This window comes from Carcharhinus amblyrhynchos, chromosome 13 (genome assembly GCF_965287045.1).
Source record: "Carcharhinus amblyrhynchos chromosome 13, sCarAmb.v2.hapA, whole genome shotgun sequence".
NCBI classification, from domain to species: Eukaryota; Metazoa; Chordata; class Chondrichthyes; order Carcharhiniformes; family Carcharhinidae; genus Carcharhinus; species Carcharhinus amblyrhynchos.
Genome location: NC_137336.1, coordinates 11,896,147 through 11,922,038, shown reverse-complemented (window position 1 = coordinate 11,922,038; position 25,892 = coordinate 11,896,147). Strand labels below are relative to the sequence as shown.

General features: G+C 43.9%; 1 protein-coding gene across 1 annotated transcript in view; it reads right to left on the bottom strand.

Moving 5' to 3' along the window:
- Positions 1-3,996: 3,996 nt before the first annotated feature.
- Positions 3,997-25,892, bottom strand: part of mat2b (methionine adenosyltransferase 2 non-catalytic beta subunit methionine) — a 45,082-nt gene continuing 23,186 nt past the window's right edge. The window contains exons 5-7 of the mRNA XM_080201293.1: positions 24,610-24,803; positions 20,868-20,981; positions 3,997-7,337 (exon numbers count right to left, since the gene is read on the bottom strand). Of these exons, the coding sequence (XP_080057419.1) occupies positions 7,167-7,337; positions 20,868-20,981; positions 24,610-24,803 (479 nt within the window). The 3' untranslated portion in view covers positions 3,997-7,166. The remainder of the gene's footprint in view (positions 7,338-20,867; positions 20,982-24,609; positions 24,804-25,892) is intronic.

Sequence of the window (25,892 nt, the reverse complement as noted above, 5' to 3'; positions counted from 1 at the left end):
CTTACAAAATCAAAGGTGGTTATGTACTGTCCTTTAAACATCACAAGTTAAACTGCACAAGGCTGAATGTTTTAACACTTGGTTTTCTTCACACAACAGGACTTTGAATTTAGAAAACAGAGCTGACCATTTGAATTGTGAGGTTGATTCACACCAGTAACTGTTCAATCTTGATGTCTTGTATTAAGGGCCTTTTCTTTCTCCCTCAAATTTTGAGTACAATGCTAACACTAAGTGATGTGATGAACTTGTCATAGAATCCCTACAGTGCAGAAGGAGGCCATTTGGCCCATCTAGTCTGCACTGACTTTCCAACACAGCATTTTACCCAGGCTCTACCCTGTAATCCCATGTTTTACCCTGCTAATTCCCCCTAACCTACACATCTTGAGACACTAAGGGGCAATTTAGCATAGCCAACCTACCTAACCTGCACATCTTTGGAGCGTGGGAGGGAGCTGGAGCACCAGAAAGAAACCCACGCAGAAACATGGAGAACGTGCAGACTCCACAAAACAGTCACTCAAGGCTGCAATTGAACCCGGGTCCCTGGCTCTGAGGCAGCAGTGCTAACCACTGTGCTACCCTTGTGCTGTGAAGATACCAGAGTTAGACTGGATTAAGCACAGTAACCTGGTGTTGTGAGACTTTAAGAAGTCCAACAGGTTTATTTGGTAGCAAAGGGGGCAGTCCTCCGAAATATCGTGGCTTGTGCTAGCAAATAAACCAGTTGGATTTTAACCTGATGTTGTGAGACTTTTTACTGTGCTTACCCCAGTCCAATGCTGGCATCTCCACATCATAGCTACCATTGACACCGCAAACTGCTGGCTCCAAGTGGAAAGGATCTCTAAGAAGATCACGCATATCGACAGACATCAAGTTTCTACACAGATGCAAGACAGACAAGATACCAAAACATTCCAACGATTATCTTGTAAATTGAGTTTGTATCTATATATGCCGTTTCTGAACAGAACTCCCACTCATCTGATGAAGGGGGCAGCACTCCAAAAGCTTGTGGCTTGTGCTACCAAATAAACCTGTTGGACTTTTGGTGTTGTGAGACTCCTTACTAGTGACCCAAAATTCAGCATAAAACCATACTGGGTTAACGTACTTCGATTGTGTGTAAACTGAACCAAAACTACTCATTAACATCAATATCCCTACAGAATTGCTGGGAGTCTATCCGTGTAATTGAAGTCCGTCACCCCTGGAACCATTCTCAAAGTTTCCTGCACCTTCTCGAAAGCCTACACATTCTTCCTAAAGTATAGATACAATACTTCTGTTGAGGCCAAAAAGTTATTTGAAGATGCACATCTTCCTTACTTTTGTACACTATGCCTCTATTCATAAGTTCCAGGAACACACTTACCTTTGTAATCACTTTCTTAATCTGCACTGCTACCTCAATAATTTTTTTCATAAAACTAAAGATCAATAAACAAGAGCCTACCCTCAAATTTCTCTGCTCCTGCACCTCCTTAAAAATGGTGCCCGTTATTTTACATTGCTTCTCTTCATTCTTCCTACAAAAATATACTACTTTACATCCCTATTGTGTTAAATTTTCTCTGTCCACCCATTCCACCAACCTGCAGGTCCTCTTTAAATCTCCTGTTATCCTCCTCCTCCTCAGTTCACAATACTTCCAACTTCACACCCAAATGTAAATCATGCATAAAGGAACGCAGTGATCCTAGTATTGGTACTGGGGGAATACCACCTTTTCTGCAGTTTGGGAAGAAAGCATTCGTCACTGCTTTCTTTTTCCTTGTCACTCAGTCAACTTTGTATTAATGCTACTACTTTCCTTTTTATTCCATGGACTCCAAAAAGCTGATCATGTGGCACTTCATCAGAAACGTTTTGGAAGTCTGTGTACACCACCATATTATCCTCAGCAACCATCTGTACCTCAGCAAAAACAAAATCAAATCACTTCAACAATATTTGCCTTTAACAAGTCCAAGTTGACTTTCCTTAATTAATCCACACTTGTCCAAATTAATGATAAGTCTCAGTTTGTAGCTTCTGAAAGATTTCCCATCACTGAGGTTAAACTGCTAGACTTGTAGTTGCTGGTTTATCTTTTCACCCTTTCGTGAACAAAGGTGTAACAATTGCAATACTCCAGGCTGAGCAGCACTTTAGTTAGCATTACTGCCTCACACAGCCAGGGACCTGGGTTTGATTCCTGGCTTGGGTCACTGTCTGTGTGGCGTCTGCACGTTCTCCCCGTGTTTCCTCCCAGTGCTCCAGCTTCCTGCCACAATCCGAAAGACGTGCTGGTTAAATGCGTCGGCTCTGCTAAATTTTCCCTCAGGTACCTGAACAAACAACAGAATATGGTGACTAGGAAATTTTCACCCTCCATTGCGGTGTTAATGTAAACTTACTTGTAACACTAATAAACTTTAAAAAAAACTAGATCTCCGTCACTGCCTGTGTCTAAAGAAGATTGAAAGATTATAGCCAATAACTCCAATTTCCACCCTTAGTTCCACCCTCACCATCCCCAGACCCATCTCTTGGTGACTTGTCAATTTTTGAGAACAGCCAGCCTTTGAAATGTCTCTTTGCTGTTTGTAATATACATGAATGATTTGGAGGAAAATGTAACTAGTTTGATTAGTAAGTTTGCTGATGACACAAAGGTTGGTGGATTTGTGGATAGCAAAGAGGACTATCAGAGGATATAGGTCAGCTGGAGGCTTGGGCGGAGTGATGGCAGATGACGTTTAATCTGAACAAATGTGAGGTAATACATTTTGGAAAGTCTAATACAGATAGGAAATATACAATAAATGGAAGAATATTGATAGCAGAGGGATCTGGGTGTACAGATACACAGGTCACTGAAAGTGGCAATGCAGGGGGAGAAGATAGTCAAGAAGGCATACAGCATGCTTGCCTTCATCAGCCAGGGCATTGAGTTTAAAAATTGGCATGTCATTTTGCAGCTTTATAGTCTTAGTTAGGCCACATTTGGAATATAGTTGTCCATTCTGGTTGCCACACTACCAAAAGAATGGAGAGGCTTTGGAGAATATACAGAAAAGATTTACCAGGAGGTTGCTTGGTATGGAGGGCATTAGCTGTGAGGAAGGGTTGGAGAAGCTTAGTTTATTCTCACTGGAACAACAAGTGATAAAGTCTGATAAAGAGTACAAAATTTATGAGATGCATGGACAGAGTGTATAGTCAGATGCTTTTTCCCAGGGTGGAAGAGTCAATTGCTAGAGGACATAAGTTTATGGTGCGAGGGGCAAGGTTTATAGGAGACATATGAGACAATTTTTTTTTACACAAAAGGTGGTGGTGCCTGGAACTCATTGCCAGGGGAGGTAGTGGAAGCAGATACGATAGTGACTTTTAAGGGACGTCTTGACAAATACATGACTAGGATGGGAATAGAGGGATATGGTCCCCAGAAGGGTAAGGGGTTTTAGTTCAGTCATGCAGCATGCTCGGTGTAGGCTTGGAGACCTGAAGGGCCTTTTCCTGTGCTGCAATTTTCTTTGTTCTTTGTTAAATTTTTAGCTCATCCATTATCTCAACTACCTTGTCTTTTACTGTAATTTTGGCAACATCTTCATCCTTGTTAAAGACAGATGTAAAATACTCAGGTATACTTCACCCATAACCTCTCTGTCTCCGTGTATCATTCCTTTTCAGACTCTAATTGGCCCATTCCTCCTCTTACTAAAACAAAGTCACCATAGTCCCAGGTGACCATAGGCTGTGATTCATGAGGTTATTCATGAAGGCCCCACCTTCTCAACCTTGTTCTTCACCTGAGGTGCGGTTAGGATTAGATCACAACCAATCATCACCTCTTCATATCCTTTTACCACTTATTTGTTGTATATCTCTATGACTCTAGTTGGTAGCATATTTGTTAAAGAAAACTAGACGGTTAGTACCAAAACGTTGCACACTGTAAAACATAGAAACATAGAAACATAGAAGACAGGAGCAGGAAGAGGCCATTTGGCCCTTCCAGCCTGCTCCATCATTCATCACGATCATGGCTGATCTTCCAACACAATAGCCTAATTCTGCTTTCTCCCCATAACTATGATCCCATTCGCCCTGTACACTTTGAAAGAAACAAACAACATTTTTGTAGAAGTTTTATTAATAAATTCTCTATATATCTCTCTACAGGACGTGATGTGAAAAGCATTATTCCTTTGAGTTACACATTTAAGAGGTTGCAATTATTTGTTCACTACAGTGTTTGCAGATATAAAGATAGACAGAGACTCCAGTTTTCACAGATGTGTATTGATTGTAACTACTGGGAGTGTTTGACCAGTTTCACAATTTGCACAACATTTTCATTAAGTTAGAGCGATACATGTACCAGAACGGAGTCACGTCAAAGTGTCCTCTGCTACAGTCTGCTGCACAGAATGACAATCTCACTGAGGAATGTGCCACAAGGCTCTGGATTCAGCCTTTCTCTACCGTGCGGGAATGTGCACGAGTAGAAGGGCTTGGTCAAGTGAAAATATGTGATGCTTTAGCAGTTGAGTAGCCTACTCACACAAGCAAGGAATGGGCACTTGGCTGACAGGTCAGAAACATGACTGAACTTATGGAGCCAATTTTCAGTGAGAGTTAACACCTTTGGGGATGAGAAGGAATGCTGGGCCAGGAAATGAAGCAGACCAAGAGGGAAGCTTTGAACTAGGAATCCTCCGCCATCAGATCTTGGTCCATGTTTAATGGGAATATTTTAGGCAAATTTATAGCCCTTTGCCCAGCTCCATTGAGACACAAACAGGTGATAATCATTTGCACAGTGCCTCAGGAATGTGTGCATGGGACAGCAATCCCACACCACAAATGATTCTCAAAAAGACAGCATTGACTTGAAGCAAAAATTACAAAAGATAATCAATACATCTTCAGCAAATAAACAAAGTAAAAAGGAAGCTGGCAGTGTAGACTGGTTTGGCAGCTTTCAGCTAGACATTCAGAGCCAAGAGGACATTCACAATCAGCCACATTAATGGGCAAGGAATGCCTCTGAATTTAACTCAACAGTAAAATTTCCTCTACACTGCCCCTAATACTCCCAGGCAGGTATGGTACAGCACAGGTTAGATACGGGACAAAGCATTTTCTACACTGACCCAGTCCCAGGTGAACCTCGCACAATGCATCTTCATGATATGTTTTTCCATTCCTTGCACCGATTGTTTGGAGCAAGATTCATAGTTGGAGTGAAGCAGAGAAAGCGAGAAACCAGCATGGCAGCGGACGTGCCAATTTCCCAGCAATGGACGGGTCTGGAGTGGAAATGGTGAACTGGTGTGTTTACAGAGCTCATTCCTGTTCAGTTTCTACACACTCACAACCTGAGACTCCTTTTCCTATGGTCCTCTGCTAATATCGAATAGCAAAACCACGGACCACCTCAAACTTATAGATGGCAACAAGTCTTACATGATCTGTCTGGTGGAACGTCTATATCTGGATAAGATGGGACCTAAACAGAACAATCACTGAGAAAGCAAGACAAGGATTGACGCACTGAAAGACAAAACAGAGATTAGAAACCAGAAGCTTCTGCTGTTTGCAATTATTGATCAACTGGAAAAGTCAGCAAGGATTAAAACTTTACCTGCCGAAAACATGGTTCACAAATGGAAAACAAAACAGCAATCAGCCCTGAATAAAAATCACATTCAAAACTGTTTCCTCATTAGCGATTCCAGTGCAGGAACTTTGATTCAAAACATGAACAAATTGAAACAGTGAAAGTCATTGGATCAATTTCCCAACTCTTAGAAACTTGAAGTCATCTCTCTTCACCAAAGGCTTTAAAATGAACTTTAGTCTCAAAATCAACTCACTGTCACTCCCTGCAAGTAACACTGATTTATTTCCTCATGTGCCCCACAGGTATTAAGACTTAGACATGCAGTGTGGGGACAGACCAAAGCTGTGGAGGATGGCAGATTCCATTCCCTGAAGGACCGGAGTGAACTGTTGGATTTTTACTGATAATCTAACAGCTTTATGCTCACCACCTGCTGCCAGTCAACGAGTCATGGGATTGAGAGGAATTGGTTTCTGGTGGGGCTCATGCAATACCAGAACCACCAGGCCAACTTGGGTGGCATCAGGAGGGGAGTCAGAATTGCTCTCACTGCATCTTGATTAAGCTTGGGAATTGAAGGGAAGAGGGAGTTCAAAATCAGTGAGGGCTCCAGTTCCTGATTGTGGTCCAGTAAGTTCTGGTACCGATGTACAAGTGAAAAAAAGCAGGATCGGGCTCAGCTGTGAAGCAGTCAGCCCCAAAAGAGAGAGTTCTGGTAGGCAGGCAGTGCCCAGGCTAAATTTTTACAACGAGAGACAGAAGGAGACAGGGATAAGCACTTTGTGAATTTTGATGGACTGTGTCTATTGCAATGCAGAGACAGTGAGTGAAAGGGAATTACTGCAAACCCAAGAAGTGGAGAGAAAACCGCAAGCAAGACAAGGTGTGAATGCGATAGACAGGATGCAGGCGATAGAACAAGCATGATAGGCGTGGGAGCGCGAATGATAAAGAGAGAGAACACGATAAGGGAGGGGGGGGGGGGAGAGAGAGAGAGAGAGAGATAGCGCAATAGGGAGACAAACAGGGGACCAGCAGTGGTTAAATTCTACCAATCATCCACTCTGGACACTGAAACCACCTCAGCTGAAATCATTTTTCCAGTTAGTGGCTACACAGTATTAAGTGTGGGTTGGGGAAGGATGTGGAAAGGACGTGGGAAGGATTGGCAAATTCCAACATACCATTTCATCACAAAATATCTACTGGCTTTGTTCCCACACCAACAGGAGTGTCAAAACAAGATAAAAACAAGTACAAACCACTATGCACATACAAACAAAATTACAGAGCAAAGCAGAAAGGAAACAGTTTAAAATGTGCATATACTATTGTAAAGTCTACCCATGGACAAGTGGAATGAGTAAATCAGTGATGTGCAAGGTGTGCAACAGCAGAGAGCCTACACAGATATAATCTCTCAAAAAATATTCTCTGGGGCTGAGGAGAGAATTGTCTGAAACTCTGACACTTGTGCTTTTCCATCGAATTTCACTTCTTGCTGCAATCCCTCCCCCACGCCGACCTCTTTCACCAGGTTAGAGTCTCAGTGAAACACCGTCTGCCGCCACTGCTTGTCCAGGAGGTAAGGCCAAAGGCAGCGTCGTATTCCCATTCGGAATGGGGTCCGCTGCCCAATCCCCATCCTCTCCAGACGGGAGCAGTCCAGCTGGACATCTCGGGGTCGAAGGGCACCGTCATGAGCGCAATCTGTGTCCTGGAGGGAGCAGAGAGTGAGAAGTGACTGTTCCAATCAAAGAAACATTGCATTAAAGTGGCTCCACAACAATAGCTTGCATTTACAGAGCAACCTGAAACATAGACAAACATAGACATACTTCACAGGAGCAAAAATCAGGCAAGAACTGTCAGCAGGCCAGAGAAAATATAAGGAAGGTTGATCAGCACCTGGTCAAGGAGCATGGCTATGGAGGAGGTGGGAGAAAGCCATTCACTGGTGGTGGTGGTGGAGGGGGGAGGCCATTCAGTGAGGGGGGGGGGAGCGGGGGGCGGGGAGGTGGCGTTCACTGGTTAACACCAGGAAGTATGTTACCACATTCAGTCAGGCAGGCAAGCAAGCAAAAACTGGGACCCCCACCCCTCCCTCCCCAAAACGCAATTGAGGCAGCATGTTCATTGAAAATTTCAAAATGGATAGATAGATTTTTCTGTAAGAAAGCTTTGATTTGACTTATTGCCAGATGTATCGGGATACAATGAAAAGTACTGTTTTGCCTGCTAGCCATATAAATCATGCCATATGTAAGTACAATAAGAAGTCTCACAACACCAGGTTAAAGTCCAACAAGTTTATTTGGCAGCACAAGCTTTTGGAGTGCTGCTCCTTCATCAGGTGAGTGAGGACTTGTGTTCACAAATAGGGCATATAAAGACACAAACTCAATACAAGACCTCAGTCACCTGATGAAGGAGCAGCACTCCAAAAGCTTGTGCTGCCAAACAAACCTGTTACACTTTAACCTGGTGTTGTGGGGCTTCTTACTGTGTTTACCCCAATCCAATGCCGGCATCTCCACATCATACATAAGTACAGCAGGGGAGTGGAACAGAATGTAGTGTCACAGCAACAGAGAAGGTGCAGAGGTGGTCAGTTCAGTATATGAGAAGTCTGTTCAAAAGTCTGGTAACAGTAGGAAAGAAGCTGTCTCCTTGAATCTGTTGGTAAGGAACCAACGTGGGTAAATGGAGTGAAGATGTAGATCATCCACGATCTTATTAAATGACGGCGCTGTTCTGAGGGACTGAAGGACATTCTCTAACAGGCCCAAGAGGCTGAATGGATTACTCCTGTATGCATGTGACATTTTCTCCATGTTATTATAATTGTGACTAAAAGATGTTTTTCCAGAATAGAACAAAAAAAAGGGAGCAGGAGCAGACATGAAAAGATATATGACAGTGTGTGAGGCAGTAGATAGTCTTCAAAGATTTATTACATGGCACGTCACTCATACGTTCCTTCAGAGTGGAAAAACCCAAAAAAAGTTGTGACTAATAAAGGAAATTAAGCATTGTACAGGATTAAAGGAAAAGCCTTATTTATGATGTTGCCAGAAATAGGAGTAAACATGAGGATTGGAAGGTTTTCTTTTCAGAATACTACAAAGGAAGGCCAAGAAAAGGATAAAGGGAGAGTAAAATATGAATATAATGTAGCAAAAAGCATAAAACGGGCTGTAAAAGCTTCTATAGATAGAAAGGAAACATTTGACTAAAACACGTGGCTCCATTACAGGGCTTACTATTTAAGGAGGGAGTGAGAGAGAAAACAGGGAATTACAGACCTGTTAGCCTTACACCAGTCGTAGGGATAATGCTGGAATCTAGGTATCCAGATCACAACAATCTGTCCTGGTCCTCCATGCCAACACTATAGTTAGGAAAGCCCACCAAGCCTCTACTTTCTCAGAAGATGACTCTCACCTAACAGATGCACCGCAGAAAGCATTCTTTCTGGTTGTATCACAGCTTGGTATGGCTCCTGCTCTGACCAAGACCGCAGGAAATTACAAAGGGTTGTAAACGTAGCCGGTCCATCACACAAATCAGCCTTCTAGCCACTGACTCAATCTACATTTTCCATAGCCTCAGAAAAGCAATCAGCATAATCACAGACCCCACACACCCCAGACATTCTCTCTTCCACTTTCTTCCATTGGGAAAATGATAAAGTCTGAGATCGTGTACCAACTGACTCAAGGCAGCCTGCTGCCATCAGACTTTCGAATGGACCTACCATACATTAAGCTGATCTTTCTCTGCACCCTAGCTATAACTGTAACACTATATTCTGCATCTTCTCCCCTATGCATACCATGGATGTATAGCGTGCAAGAAACAATACTTTCACAAGATACATGAAGGAGACTCAATGGGTGTAGCGTATTTGGATTTTCAAAAGGCTTTTGATAAAGTCCCCCACAGCAGGTTAATTAGCCAAATAAAAGCACATGGGATAGGAGGCAACGTACTGTCATGGGTTGACAGACACAAAATTATAAGGGTCCTGATGGCCCTGTTTCCCCTTGTAGAGAGGTCAATTAGCAAGGGACACCCATTTAAGGTGATTGGTGATAGGATTAGAGGGAGCATGAGAGGAATGATAGTGATAGATGTTTGGAATTGTGTGCCTGGTTTGGTAGTGGAGGCAGAAGCCTTTAATCCATTTAAAAAGTACCTGGATATGCATCTAACGTGCTGCAACCTGTAAGGCTACGGACTGGATGCTGGAAATGGGATTAGAACGGGCAACTAGTGTTCTATTTCTCAGCCAGTACAGGCACGATGGGCTGTATGGCCTCCTCCTGTGCCCTAAATGTTCCATGGTTCAATCATGGCTGATGTCCTTCCAACTCCACTTTCCCACTCTAGCTCTTGATTCATAAGGTTTTGATTAGTAATGGAGGAAAACAAGTAACAATCTAATGTAGAACTTCTAGACCACAAGAGGGCATACTTCAATGTAATGAGCAGGGATCTAGCCAAGATGAGATGGAACCAGTGACTGACAACATTCCAACAAACGGAGGCACCCGGGATAGAGGGAGATAAAGATTCCCATTCGGCCTATCATGCCTGTACTGGCTGAGAAATAGAAAACTAGCTGCCCGTTCTAATCCCGCCTTCCAGCATCCAGTCCATAGCCTTACAGGTTGCAGTAAACTAAATACATATCTAGGTACCTTTTAAATGAGTTAAAGGTTTCTGCCTCCACCACCAAACCAGGCACCCAATTCCAAAATGAGGGTATTTAGCTGAGCTCTTCAAGTGAAAGCCAGGTCAAACATGAAGAGGAAAGCAAAGGTAGTAAAGAGAAAGTATGAGAAGGAAGCAAGTATTAAGAGGTGGAGTGGATCCTAATAGGGACAGAGAGGGTTTTATATGGTTCAAGGCACAGGGCAAGGATCTTGGAATAGAGAGTAAGATTTCTAAATCTGCAGATGGTAAACTTGGAGTGGTAAACAGTAGGAATGATACAAATTGCCTGTAACAGGACATTGGCTGGCTGAATGGGCAGATACGTGGCAGACGGAATTTAACAGAGAAATACCAAGTGCTGCAATTTTGCAGAAAGAGTAGGAAGAGGCAACAACACTGCTCTAAAAGGTGGACAGGGACACAGGCCAACCTGGGAGTGCATGTGCATAGATCTTTAAAGCAGATAGGATCTTGGGATTCATAAGAACATAAGAAATAGGAGCAGGAGTAGGCCATCTAGCCCCTCGAGCCTGCCTCGCCATTCAATAAGATCATGGCTGATCTGTCGTGGCTCAGTTCCACATTCCCACCCTCTCCCCATAACCCTTAATCCCCTTGCCTATCAAAAACCTATCAACCCGCGTCTTAAAAATATTTAGCGAGGCAGCCTCCACCACTTCAACAGGCAGAGAATTCCAGAGATTCACCACCCTTTGAGTGAAGAAGTTCCTCCTCAACTCCATTCTAAACCGCCCCCCCTTTATCTTAAGGCTGTGCCCTCTAGTCCTACTGTCCTTTCTGAGCGGGAAGAGCCTCTCCACCTCTATCCTATCCATCCCATTCATCATCTTATATGTCTCAATGAGATCTCCCCTCATTCTTCTAAACTCTAACGAGTACAAGCCTAGTTTATTCAGCCTCTCCTCATAGTTCAACCCCCTCAACTCCGGTATCAGCCTAGTAAACCTCCTCTGCACTCCCTCCAAGGCCAAAATATCCTTGCGTAAGTGCGGCGACCAAAACTGCACACAGTACTCCAGCTGTGGCCTCACCAGTGCCCTATACAGCTGCAGCAAGACCTCCCTACTTTTATATCCAATCCCCCTCGCTATGAAGGCCAGCATCCCATTTGCCTTCCTAACCACCTGCTGCACCTGCAGGCTGGGTTTTTGCGACTCATGCACAAGGACCCCGAGGTCCCTCTGCACCGTCGCATGCTGCAGTTTTTCGCCATGTAAGCGATAGTCCTTCCTACCATTATTCCTACCAAAGTGGACAACCTCACATTTGCCAACATTAAATTCCATTTGCCAGTTCCTGGCCCATTCGCCTAGCCGATCTAGATCCTTCTGCAGACTCTCCACACCCTCCGCACAATTTGCCGTTCCACCAATCTTGGTGTCATCAGCAAATTTCGACACCATACACTCGGTTCCCTCCTCCAGATCATCTATATAAATGGTAAATAGCTGAGGCCCCAGCACCGACCCCTGGGGCACTCCACTAGTCACCAACCGCCAATCCGAATAGCACCCATTGACCCCCATTCTCTGCCTCAGGCATACAGGCATTGAGCACAAAAGGAGGAAAGATTTACTGAACGTATATAAAGCTCTGATTAGACCACAAATGGAGTATTGCCTTTCGTTCTGGACACTTTGGGAAAGATGCAAAGGTTATCGAGTGAGGGGTAGTGGAGGTTTGCCAGAATGGTTGAAGGAATGGGGGATTTTTCGTTACAAGGATAGGTTGGAAAAGTTGGGGGTTGTTCTCCTCAGAGCAAAGGACATTTAAGGGAGATTTAAAATGTGCAAAAGATTATAACAAGCTTAGGGGAAAGTAGGAAAATCTCTTCCCATCTGTACAAGGATCAGGCAACACCAATTTAAGATTTTGGCCAAGGGATACTACGGGGAAAAAGTCAGGAAGAACTTTTTAAAACCCTGCAAGTGATAATAACCTGAAACTGGCTGTCAAAGAAGGAGGTGGATGAAGAAACAAGGATTTCAAAAATAACTTGAATGGCACTTGCAGGGCTACAGGGACTAAGCAAGGAGTGAGACTAACTGGATTGTTATGTGAGCAACCAGCACAGACTCGAGAGGATGAATGGACATCATCTGCGCCGAAAATGATCATGACTATTTAGTAGAGGTTTTTGGAATCATAAATAGTTTTGATGGAGTAAATATGGAGAAACTGCTTCCAGTGGTGGCACTGTTGCCTCACAACTCCAGGGTTCAATTCTGGCCTTGGATTCTGTGTCTGTGTGAAGTTTGCAGCTCAAGTTTTGCCTGTTGAAAAGGTACAGAATTTACAACATGGCGATTCCGATAGTTTAAAATGATAATGGTGCATCTCTTAATTACATTCAGATTAGCAATGATCTCAGGACTTCTTGTTGACAGACTCAGAACCAGATGGTGCAACATTTAACAACACACTGGCAGATGATGGCTCTTCGAGTTTAATCTAACAACAGGTAAGTGCCCCAGAGCAGGATATTCAATCGGTGAACATCAGCAGGGCTCAGGCCAGCTGCTGAACAAAAGATCACAGAGTTCATTCCCCAGCATTCAATACTGTACAAACTCCACCTGTCTAGCACTGTGATACATGCACAGTGATAAGCAACAGGCAAATCTGTGGGTAGTAACATCACTTGTATCTGTTCCAAAACAATTACACTAGAGACAGTATGAACAGGAAAGCCTAAGCAGCACGGGGGAATATTTTCAGTCTTCCATTCAATTTCACTTTTAATTCCACTAGGAGAGTTCAGTGGCATCTGGACTGCATTGAGACATAAGAAAAGTAGACCATTAGGCTCTTAGAGCTTGTCCCGTTCAATTCGTCTCCATCCGCTGTCCATCGAGGTTGACGATGATTTGCTCCCGCTCTGAGATGGCTGATAAGTTCAATGCACAATCTGCAGGCTCGGCCACTTGTGGGACAAGTGGTTTGAACAACAACAACAACACTGGACCTATCTATCTGACCTTTCAACACTGAGACTTTGGACTTTCCCAAGAAAGTTTTTTGATGTGTTTGGTGCTTTCCCACATAAACCTCCATTTTGGTCGGTCACAAGCCAGGCACTCCCATGAGTTGGTGGGGATGTTTGACCCCTTCAGGAACACTTTGAGAACATCCCTAAAGAGCTTCTGCTGTTTTCCTGAGAGTCTCCCGCCACAACCAAGTTCCAAATATAGCAACTGCTTCAGGAGCTTGGTCTCATGTACACAAATGAGATGTCCAGCCCAACAAAGCTAGTTCTAACTAATTAGTGCCTCGACGCTGGGCAACTTGACTTGGGAGAGGATGCTGTTGATGAATTAGCTTTCTTGCCACAAGATTTGGAGCACTGGTGGTGGTGGTACTTTAGCGTTCTGAAGGTGCCTGCTGTGGGTCTCCAAAGCATAAAGGAGGGCAGGGGTCTTCTACCTCATCTCCACATTCTTTGTGTCCTTTGAGTCCCTGACATCAAAATTCCATCAAATAGACTCAATATTGGGGCATCCACAATTCTCTGGGGTCTCATTAAGGAACTTTCTCATCCCACTACTAAAGAATTGAGACTGTATGCCCCATGTTCTAGATTCCACAGCATGGGGAAGCAAACCTGCATCCATCTTGTAAAGCCCCTTCAGAATCTTGTATGTTTCAATGAAATTAGCTCTCATTTTCCTATATCCAGACTGCAAGCCCAGTTTACTCAGTCTCTCAACGATCAGCTCCCTTGTCCCAGGAGCTAATCTAGTGAACCTTTACCATACCAGCTCTATTGTAAGTATGGCACTCCTCAGGTATGGAGCTCAAAACTGCACAAAACAAACACTACTATGTAGGCCATACAACTATAGCAAGATTTCTTTATTCCCATACTCCAATCCCTTTTTAATAAAGATGAACATGCCATTTGCCTACTCTGCTGCACCAGAACACTAACTGTGTGTTCCTTTTACAGGTACACCAAGTTTGGGTGAACCATCAGAAATTTTACATCCTTTAGAAAATATTGCTGAAAAGAGACAGTGTGCGGAAGTTTTTTATCTTGCACTCTCAGGACAATCACAAGAATACCAATGTTAGAGGAAACACCAACTTTATATTGCAGAAGACTGCTGATTGGCTGGCAAGTGCCCACTCTTTGTCCAATTAATCTGACAGAGTAAGGTAAGGTATCTCAGACGTTTTGAACAACAGGTGATGCTTGCTGTTGCACACTGCTAGTATGCAGCAGTAACACAACTGGTATTCACCACCAACATGTTGCTGCTGTCAAACCATAGACATTCTGCCCATCACAGAATGAGTAATGTGGTTTATGAGTTTCACTGTGAAGCTAAGTATATTGGCCGTATGTCCCAGACTGGCAGATCATTTCAAACAACATGCCCCTTTCACTATTTGTAATGGACAAGTACAGACCATACGCAACCAACCCTTGCTTGCAGAGCCTGACATTGGTATTTTTTGCAATTGCCCTGATAAGTGCAAGATGAAAAGCTTCGACAATGACTTTTTCAGCAATACTCAAGTTCTGTGCTACCAAATTACTACTTAAAAAAAGTTTACTATTGTCACAAGCAGGCTTAAAATATTCTGCTTTCCTGTTTTTACAACCAAAGTGAATTATCTCATACTTCTTACATTACACTTGAATATCACCTTGTTATCACTCACAATCTATCTACATCTTTCTTGCAGTCTTTATCTTCCTCGCACCTTATATTCCTAACGCAAGAAACACAAGCAGAAGTTGGCCACCAGGCTCTTTAAGCCTGCCCCACCATCATAGCTGACCTATGCCGGCCTCAGCTCCTTCTCTGTGCCATTTACCCACAGCCCTCTATCCCTCAATCTACTTAACATTTATCCACCTCCGCTTTGAACCATCCTTTGGGGCAGAGAATTCCAGAGATTCACCACCCTTTGCGAGAAGGAATTTCTACACACTTCAGTTTTAAATGACCGGCCCTCTATCACATAGCTACGCCCCTTGTTCAAGACTCTCCAACTAGTCAAAACATTTCACCATCCACCCTGTCAAGACCCCCTCAGCATCTTAACCATTTGAATAAGGCCATCCTCAATCTTCTAAACTTCAAGGAATACAGACACAGACTATTTAGTCTCTCTTGGTAGGACAACTCTCTCATCCCTGGAATTAGCCTGGTGAATCTCCTTTGGACTGCCTCCCATGTTACTATATCTTTTTTAAGGTCAGGGGATCAAACTGTATGCAGCATTCCAGGTGAGGCCTCACAAAATACAGAACTTTGTATCATCAGTGAACTTAGACAAAGAGACTGAATGTAACGTATCCATTAACATGGATTGCAAATAGTAAAGGCCTCAAAACTGAACCTTACAGCTTTCTTTTATTTACAGTCTGTCAACCTGAAAATACCCTATTTAGCCCTAATTTCTGCTTCCTGTCTGTTCACCAATGCTCCATCTATGCTAAATATATTACCTACAACCACTAGCTTTGGTTTTGCCTTCAATTAGAAATATCTCGTCTACATCAAACCACACCAATCCTTTCATAATCTAAACAACCTTTTTCAGGTTATCCCTTAGCCTTTGCTGTTCCGGAGAAAGCAGCCTGTTCATCATTTCCTGGTAAGTATCCTCTCAATTCAAATCTGATTTTCAAAAAAACTGCCTGCATTCAACATTTAATGATTTGTTTCCCTTTACCCCATGAGGGCTCATGACTGTAGGACTCCCCTCCCACCCCCACCACCATCCTCCACCTCTCCCCTCCCTTTATCATTCCAATCAACCTTTACCTGGACTAGTCAATAGATGGTCAATGGCATCACAGGAGGACAGGGTGGTGAAGAAAGCATTCAGCATGCTTGGTTTCATTGGTCAGAACATTGAATACAGGAGTTGGAACATCTTGTCGAAGTTGTACAAGACAAAGGTAAGGCCACACTGGGGCAACACAGTAACACAGTGGTTGGAGCGGCACAGTGGTTAGCACTGCTGCTTCACAGTTCCAGGAGCTTGGGTTTGATTCCTGGCTTGGTCACCGTCTGTGTGGACAAAGGCGGGGAATTATAGGCCTGTTAGTTTAACGTCTGTTGTAGGTAAAATGTTAGAATCCGTCATCAAGGAGGAAATAACGAGGCATCTTGAGGGGAACTGCTTGATAGAGCAGACGTAGCACGGTTTCCTTAAAGGGAAGTCGTGTCTGACAAATTGTGGTTGTGGATGGGGCTTTTTCTGAATGGAGGTCAGTCACCAGCGGAGTGCCTCAAGGATCTGTTCTGGGACCCTTGTTGTTTGTCATTTTCATAAATGACCTGGATGAGGAAGTGGAGGGATGGGTAAGTAAGTTCGCTGATGACACGAAGGTCGGTGGTGTTGTGGATGATCTGGAAGGATGGCAAAAGTTGCAGCAGGACATAGATAGGATGCAGGACTGGGCGGAGAAGTGGCAGATGGACTTCAACGCGGATAAATGTGTTGTCGTCCATTTTGGCAGAACCAACGGGATGAACGAGTACACTATTAAGGGCAGAAGTCTGAGTAGTGTTGAGGAGCAGAAGGATCTTGGGGTCCGGGTCCACAGGACTCTTAAATCGGCCTCGCAGGTGGAGGAGGTGGTCAAGAAGGCGTATGGTGTACTGGCCTTCATTAATCGAGGGATTGAGTTTAGGAGTCGGGAGGTAATGCTGGAACTTTATAAGACCCTTGTCAGGCCTCATTTGGAGTATTGTGCGCAGTTCTGGTCGCCTCACTATAGGAAAGATGTAGAAGCTATTGAAAGGGTGCAGAGGAGATTTACAAGGATGTTGCCTGGACTGGGAGGCATGCCTTATGAAGTTAGGTTGAGGGAGCTGGGACTCTTTTCCCTGGAGAGACGAAGGTTGAGAGGCGACCTGATAGAAGTTTACAAAATGTTGAGAGGAATAGATAGGGTGGACTCTCAGAGGCTATTTCCCCGGTTTGAAATGGTCGCTACGAGAGGACACAGATTTAAGGTGCGGGGAGGGAGGTTCAGAAGTGATGTTAGGGGTAAGTTTTTCACTCAGAGGGTGGTGAGTGAATGGAATCGGCTGCCGTCAGTGGTGGTGGAGGCGAACTCGCTGGGGTCTTTTAAAAGACTTCTGGATGAGTATATGGGGTTTAATGAGATTGAGGGTTATAGATAGGTCTGTAGGTTGGTAGGTGATGTGGTCGGCGCAACTTGTGGGCCGAAGGGCCTGTTTGTGCTGTAGTGTTCTATGTTCTATGTTCTATGTTCTAAATTTACTGGAGTTCTATGAGGATGTGTCTAGGGTGGTGGATAGAGGAGAGCCGGTGGATGTGGTCTTTCTTGATTTTCAGAAGGCGTTTGACAAGGTACCTCACAAGAGGTTATTGCAGAAGGTAAGGGGGCATGGAGTTGGGGGTAGGGTGTTAGCGTGGATAGAGGATTGGTTGTCAAATAGGAGGCAGAGAGTGGGGGTCAATGGGTGCTATTCGGATTGGCGGATGGTGACTAGTGGAGTGCCCCAGGGGTCGGCGCTGGGGCCTCAGCTATTTACCATTTATATAGATGATCTGGAGGAGGGAACCGAGTGTAGGGTGTCGAAATTTGCTGATGACACCAAAATTGGTGGAAAGGCAAATTGTGCGGAGGGTGGGGAGAGTCTACAGAAGGATCTAGATAGGCTGGGCGAATGGGCCAGGAAATGGCAAGTGGAATTTAATGTTGGCAAGTGCGAGGTGGTCCACTTTGGTAGGAATAATGGTAGGAAGGATTATTACTTACGTGGAGAAAAACTGCAGCAGGCGACGGTGCAGAGGGACCTCGGGGTCCTTGTGCATGAGTCGCAAAAACCCAGCTTGCAGGTGCAGCAGATGGTCAGGAAGGCGAATGGGATGCTGGCCTTCATCGCGAGGGGGATTGAATATAAAAGTAGGGAGGTCTTGCTGCAGCTGTATAGGGCATTGGTGAGGCCGCAGTTGGAGTACTGTGTGCAGTTTTGGGCGCCGTACTTACGCAAGGATATTTTGGCCTTGGAGGGAGTGCAGAGGTTTACTAGGCTGATGCTGGAGTTGAGGGGGTTGAGCTATGAGGAGAGGCTGAATAAATTAGGCTTGTACTCGTTAGAGTTTAGAAGAATGAGGGGAGATCTCATTGAGACGTATAAGATGATGAATGGGATGGATAGGATAGAGGTGGAGAGACTCTTCCCACTCAGAAAGGATAGTAGGACTAGGGGGCACAGCCTCAAGATAAAGGGGGGGTGGTTTAGAACAGAGTTGAGGAGGAACTTCTTCACTCAAAGGGTGGTGAATCTCTGGAATTCTCTGCCCGTTGAAGTGGTGGAGGCTACCTCGCTAAATATTTTTAAGACGCGGGTTGATGGGTTTTTGATAAGAGAGGGGATTAAGGGTTATGGGGAGAGGGCGGGAATGTGGAACTGAGCCACGACAGATCAGCCATGATTTTATTGAATGGCTGGGCAGGCTCGAAGGGCTAAATGGCCTACTCCTGCTCCTATTTCTTATGTTCTTATGTGTCTGCGTGGGTTTCCTCCAGGTACTCCAATTTCCTCCCACAGTCCAAAGATGTGCGGGGTAGGTTGATTGGCCATGCTAAAATTGCCCAATAGTGTCCTGAGATGCATCAGTTAAAGGGATTAGCCGGTAAATTATGTAGGGATTTGAGGGTAGGATTGTGGTTGGTGCAGACTTGATGGGCCGAATGGCCTCTTTCTGCACTGTAGGGTTTCTATGATTCTATGGCTATAGAGGGATATGAGCCAAACATGGGCAATGGGGACTAGCCTCAGGGTTTAAAAAAAGGCCAACATGGACAAGTTGGGCCGAAGGGCCTGTTTCCATGCTGTAAATTTCTATGACTGAGTGTAAGGATGGCAAGTTTTTTTTATTGAAGACCATTACTGGATAAATTGGGGTTTTGCGACCGTCTGATAGCTTTCTGGTCACTTGTAGTGTTACTTTTGAATTAATTCTCAGGTTGAGGGCATTGTTAGTAAAGACGCCATTAATTCCCCATCTCAAGCTGCCGCTGAGGTGGTGGTGGTGAACTGCCTTCTTGAATCAGTGCTGTGTGACGAATGTTGTTTATTTTGAAAGCAGATTGAAAAAATTCACCACCACATAAAAGTGGAAACAAGCTGAGCAGCCAATTAAAACCTCTATCTGACACCTTTCCAAACACCCGTCCGATGGCAGCTGCTAAAACCTGATATTAGGTAAAGGCTTTGAACCAACGACAAAATGGAATGGCTGATGGAATGGTGGGGTCTGACTTCACATTCCAGTTGCACCACGGCCATACTAACACCCCCAATTTATAAACTGTCTGATGCTCAAAGTACGATTGAGAGGTCCAGCTGGCAGCATAGCTTTTCTCCCCAGAGGTCACACATAATGGATGTAATTGGGATCTCTGCACTCCTGCTAGAATTGCAGGAGTTCTTTTCTCACCAATTTTAGACAGCTTCTGCTAACACTGGCACCTTGGAGACTCCACAGATGGTTAGAGGGCGATTTTCATTACCAATACTGACAACTCAGCCTTATATTTCCTGTGATGTCAATGAACTGAGCAGAATATAAGAGCTGGTAAGTTCTGATGGATTGCACAAATTGCTCGTTAGACCACAACTAGAGTATTATGTGCAGTTCTAGATGCCACACTATAGTAAGGATATGACTGCGCTAGGTGGAGAGAAGATTCAGCAGGATGTTGCCTGGGCTGGAGCATTTCAGCAATGAAGAGCTATAAAGATCTTACAGCAGAGAAGGTTGAGGTGGAATCAGATTGAGATGTATAAAAGAATGAGGGACATAGATAGGAAAAAACATTTCCTCTTAGTAGAGGGGTCAATAACCAGGGAGGTAAAGACCAGGAGATTAGGAAGGGATTTGAGGAAAAACTCTTTCACACTGAGGGTGGTGGGAATCTGGAACTCACTGCCTGAAATGGTGGCAGAGGCAGGAACCCTCACAACATTTAAGAATCATTGAGATGAGCACTTGAAACACTATAGCATACAAGGTTCTGAACCAAGTGCTGGAAAATTGGGTTAGAATAGAAAGGTGCTTGATGGCCAGCACAGATACAATGGGCAGAAGGGCTTCTTTCTGTGCTGTAAAATTCTATGTTTTGTGCATCAGAGTGCCAGGATTCTTAGAATAAATAGAAAATACTGGAAATACACAGTAGGTCAGACAGCATCCATAGAGAAGAAAAGACAGATACTCTATTGCACAGGATGTTCAGGCTTTTTGTTTAAAATAATAGCTTTGCCTATTTGAAACACGCTGATGTCACACGCTTTCCAATAGAAAAAAACCCAGGCTGCAATTACTGCCTGGTGTACCTTTCTCCCCATCAGAGAGGAACAAGGACCATTGAAGCTTCACTACTGTCATTACAGCTGTCAGCAATCTGACCCAAGATCTTGCTGGGAGTGGTGGGGTGGGGAGGAGAGCGAGAATTGCAACCTAGTACACGGACTGCAGCAGCACACCAGTTCTGCAGGGGACTTACTGGTCGAAGGTGGTTGCTTGGCAGATTGAAGATTTCCGCCATTGTGCAAGCCATCTCATACTTGGTCATTCGTTCGTTCCCAGACCAGTGGAAAATTCCGCTAATCGATGGGTCCTGTCAAGAGGCAGAGAACAGAAACAAATTTTGAATGGAGGATAAAGATGAAAAGCAATTAGATCAAACATTTATTCAAACATTTATAACAGTTTCATTGAAGATAATAAACCTAATCGCACTGATTTATATTAATGTACTGTAAAAGAGCTAAGCAGTGACAGTGTCCTCTCACCTCAGAGTGATCCCACCTCTCTGGTGGTGGGGAAAAATGTGCGCAAGCAAGAACTGGCAAGGAGTCACACAAGCAGTTGTGATAATCAAGTAATAATTGAAAAAACCTGGGCTAATGATCCGGGGTTCAAATCCCAACTTGGCAGATAATGAATTTAGTTTCAATTAAATCCAAAATAAAAGTATATCAACTTAATGGTCTGTTGTAAAAACCCAACTTTTGGGAAAGGAAATCTACTTACCCTATCTAGCCTGTAGGTGACTTCATGGTTGACTCTTAACTGCCCTGACACTCGGAAACCGACAAAAGAGCTTATCACCAGTTAACGGGGCAGTAAATGCTGGCGACATAAGTCATTCTCAACCCATGAAAAAATACAAAAGGAGTGTATGGAGGGCAGGCGAACGGGCTAGCAAGTGAGAGAAACAGGGTTCATTCTGCACGGTTCTGGTTAGGACAATATTTTTATTACCCAAGAGTCCTTGAGAAGGCAAGGACGAGTCACTTCCTTATATCACTGAAATCCATGAGGCAAAGGTAAGCCCACTGTTTTTAGCGAGAGTTTTCCAGGATTTTGACGCAGTGACAGTGAAGGTACAATGTTTGAGTGGATGAACATATTGAAGGACACTGACTGAGAATTTTTAAAATATTAATCCATAAAGAGCAACAATAAGAAAATTAAGTTGTTGGAGGAGCTGCAGTGCCAGGACGACCAATTCTCAAAGAATAATGGAGCTTCAGAACAACCTCGACCACGTGACTTTGATAGAACATTCTCCTGGAAAGCACTGATAAGTCCAACACACAAATCATGGGACTTCCAGAGATGATGCATGGGAAAACACAAAGAATGGAGTGACAGATGAATTCCAGGACAATTCCAATGCATAGCGTAGGCAGGAAAGCCAAACTATAGTGGTCCCAGAAAATCCAGTATGGTTGGTCACCATGTGCTTTGCCAAGATGAGCATTTCTTGTGTTGAAAGCCTGGATAGGTGTGGCATGTTCAGAGTTCCTGGTGAACTTCTTTTGAATCCAGGCACTCTTGGAAAGCAATGAGCAGTGTCACAAACAGAATTTTGTTCTTTTTTATTGCCTGTGACCAATATGCTTATATGTAAAAGGTGCAGGTTTTCTTACACCAGAGTGGTTGTCCCAATTTAAATAATCTCAGCAGCAAATTTTGGGAGTATTTTAGATTATAAAGAATGCTATTTATTATCATACACACCCCAATTCCGTTCAATCACTCAACTCACACACCATCACACATAGGATTTGATATAAATGAAGGTAAGATATTAATTATGATTGTCTCTTTTTTTGTGGTACGCGTGTAGTTTCTTAGATGAGCTGATGCTTTAGTTGAAGTGAAAATCTTGTAAGAGAATTCTCAGTACCTGCAAAACGTCTTCTAGCCAAATTTCCAAGAAGTTGGTTCTCAGGTGAACTTGAAGTTGAAACAGTTTGACGGGAGTACTTCTCCCACTTTTAAGGCATTGTGATTTATTGCCCCGGTTGCTTAATGGGCCGGGTGGCGTAATTCTGTTCCTATGTCTTACGGTCTTCAATAACTCACACTTGGTTTGATGGCTTTCTGATGAAATTCACTCTACAGAGCTGCTTCTTGCTGATATTTTAATAAAACAAAATGGTTTCTCACATCTTTGTACATCTTGGACATGTTCAAAGTTCTTTTTCTAAAAAGGATGAGTGTGTTGATTATATATCCTGTGTTGTCATTTGACACTTTAAAAATCCATCCAGTCTAGCTTGGATGAGGGACCATTGTAATACAAAGGGAGGTCAGTGGGAATCCACACACATCTAGTTTTAATGTCTCTTTTGTCCATGGTATGATAAAGACAAGTCGGCTGAAATGCTACAGTTCTTCAATCGATGCTCCATCCGTAAAGGAACGTGACCTTTCCGGTTAGCTGTGAATGTCCATTATTGCTGGAGACTCAGGATTCTCTGGAGCTCAAAATGCCAAAGGTCACATGTCTGCAGCAGCCATTTTAATTTTCTGTGCTAGTGTTCAAACCATTTAAAATATTGACCAAAAGTTCATTATACAGTGGAACATGACAACAGCAAGATTCCATTAATGACAAATGGGCACCAGCAGTTCCATTATTTTGTTTCAGTCGTTCTGCTTGAAGATTGCAATGCTGACCAGGAAAAGACTCTGCAACTTTCGGAATCTTTCACACCTGGGAGCTGGAGGTCATCTCAGCCACAATTCAATACCTTAGCCACGTACCTCACATGGCTAACTGGGAATTCTTAAGTGGTTCACATTAGGGTTCACAAGAATGATCCCTAGAATGAAGAGCTTGTTGTATGAGGAACGGTTGAGGAATCTGAGTCTGTATTCGTTGGAGTTTAGAAGGTTGGCGGGGCGGGGGGGAATCTTATTGAAACTTACAGGATACTGCAAGGTATAGCGTGGACATGGAGAGAATGTTTCCACCAGTAGGAAAAACTATAACCAGAGAGCCCAACCTCTGGCTAAAGGGATGATCCTTTAAAACAAAAATGAGGAGGAATTTCTTCAGCCAGAGAGTGGTAAATCTGTGGAACTCTTTGCTGCAGAAGGCTGTGGAGGTCAGGTCATTCAGTGTCTTTAAGACAGAGATAGATAGGTTCTCGATTAATAAGAGAATCAGGGATTATGGGGAAAAGGCAGGAGAATGAGGATGAGAAAAATATCAGCCATGATTGAATGGTGCAGCAGATTCAATGAACTGAGTAGTCTAATTCTGCTCCTATGTCTTATGGTTAGTGACTAATAGGTACCAATATGAGATCTCAAAGCACAAGTGTGTGAACCATAACTTTCTTGCACACTGACTGGGAAGGTGCTTAAGAAAGCAACACGAGTGTTTTCTGATTGCTGGGAGTTCTTTCATTTTCTTGGCTAGTGAATGGCAGAAGACATTTGTTCAGTAAAAGATACACCCATGAGCCATAACCATATAAATAGCCAACCAAATAACCATATTTACCTATACTGTGTGTGGGGGATTTGTTACTGAAATTAGTCCATGGGCTACGGCTACAGAAACAGAAACATCGGTGGCCAGTCTGTGATTTCTACTGGACAACACTAGTTTCGTTTCATATCCAAAACCTCATGCACGCAGTAAAGAGTCAGGCCAGATTCTCTTCTCACTAACATGTTTGAAAGTGAATAATTCCTCTGAGCTTAAGTTACCCCTTCCAGGCAAAGACAGGCCTTTGTAAAATTTGTGCACGCTCATTATTTGAAGCACTCTTGCTACAGGGGGGGAAACATGGTTCTGGGTTTCTGGAACTTTAAAGATCACCTGCACCTAGGAATGAGGAAAACACTGCCAGGTGATGGTCAGGTTTGAGTGAAACCTACCCACGTGCTTTAAACTGGCTAACAGTGTAGGTGCTGCTGTCAATGCTGTCTACTACACATACCTGTAGTCGGCGCTCTGACAACTGCCGGCACACTCTGGCTACATCATCGACGTGCGTTGGAAATTTCTGCCCCCAGTGGTCCATGCAGGCCATTACGCCGTGGCACTGCACTTTTGCAAACAGCGCAGTGGCTGAACTTTCCTCCAGCTTTTCGACCTTGCCGTAAAGGAGTGGAACACGGAGCACCGCAGCATCTGAAATTCAGACAGCAAAGACAGTGAGCACCTCCCCACTCTCTAAAAGTGTGAGTACCAGCCTGTCCCTACATCGCACAGACAAAACCACTGCCAGCACTATAGAGTCAATCACATCGACCCTTAATCTCTGTGCTTGAAAGAATCATTTAATCAATCCCATGCTCTCTGTTAATTTCAAGAGGATTCTCCTCTTGGGAAGTGGGAATTGGATGCTGCACAGATGGGAATAATAGGTGGTGTTGAAGGAAGGTGTGAAAATTGCAAAAGGAAGGGTGCAATGACTGGAGGGCCAGCCTCAATTGTGAAGAGTAAAGGAGCAGTGTGAAGAGTAAAGGAGCAGTGTGAAGAGTAAAGGAGCAGTGTGAAGAGTAAAGGAGCAGTGTGAAGAGTAAAGGAGCAGTGTGAAGAGTAAAGGAGCAGTGTGAAGAGTAAAGGAGCAGTGTGAAGAGTAAAGGAGCAGTGTGAAGAGTAAAGGAGCAGTGTGAAGAGTAAAGGAGCAGTGTGAAGAGTAAAGGAGCAGTGTGAAGAGTAAAGGAGCAGTGTGAAGAGTAAAGGAGCAGTGTGAAGAGTAAAGGAGCAGTGTGAAGAGTAAAGGAGCAGTGTGAAGAGTAAAGGAGCAGTGTGAAGAGTAAAGGAGCAGTGTGAAGAGTAAAGGAGCAGTGTGAAGAGTAAAGGAGCAGTGTGAAGAGTAAAGGAGCAGTGTGAAGAGTAAAGGAGCAGTGTGAAGAGTAAAGGAGCAGTGTGAAGAGTAAAGGAGCAGTGTGAAGAGTAAAGGAGCAGGTGTAGTATTGAAGCAGGGAGCATGGTGTGGCAACATACAGCTGGAGCAACACAGAGGGTTCAAGACACAACACAATCACCGACTGGTAAAATTGGCTGGAGAGACTGAATGGCTCCTCCTGTTCCTATGTAATATGAAGAAACTTGGAAGAAATAATAAGAGTGTATGAAACAAAAGCAGCAGTAGACACTACTGGCCCTTGACCCTGTTCAGCCAGTGTACGCATGGCTGATTCTCTATCTCAAATGCACCATTTCCTACATCCTTTCATTCTACAGGTCAAAACTCAATCTATCTCAGGCTTA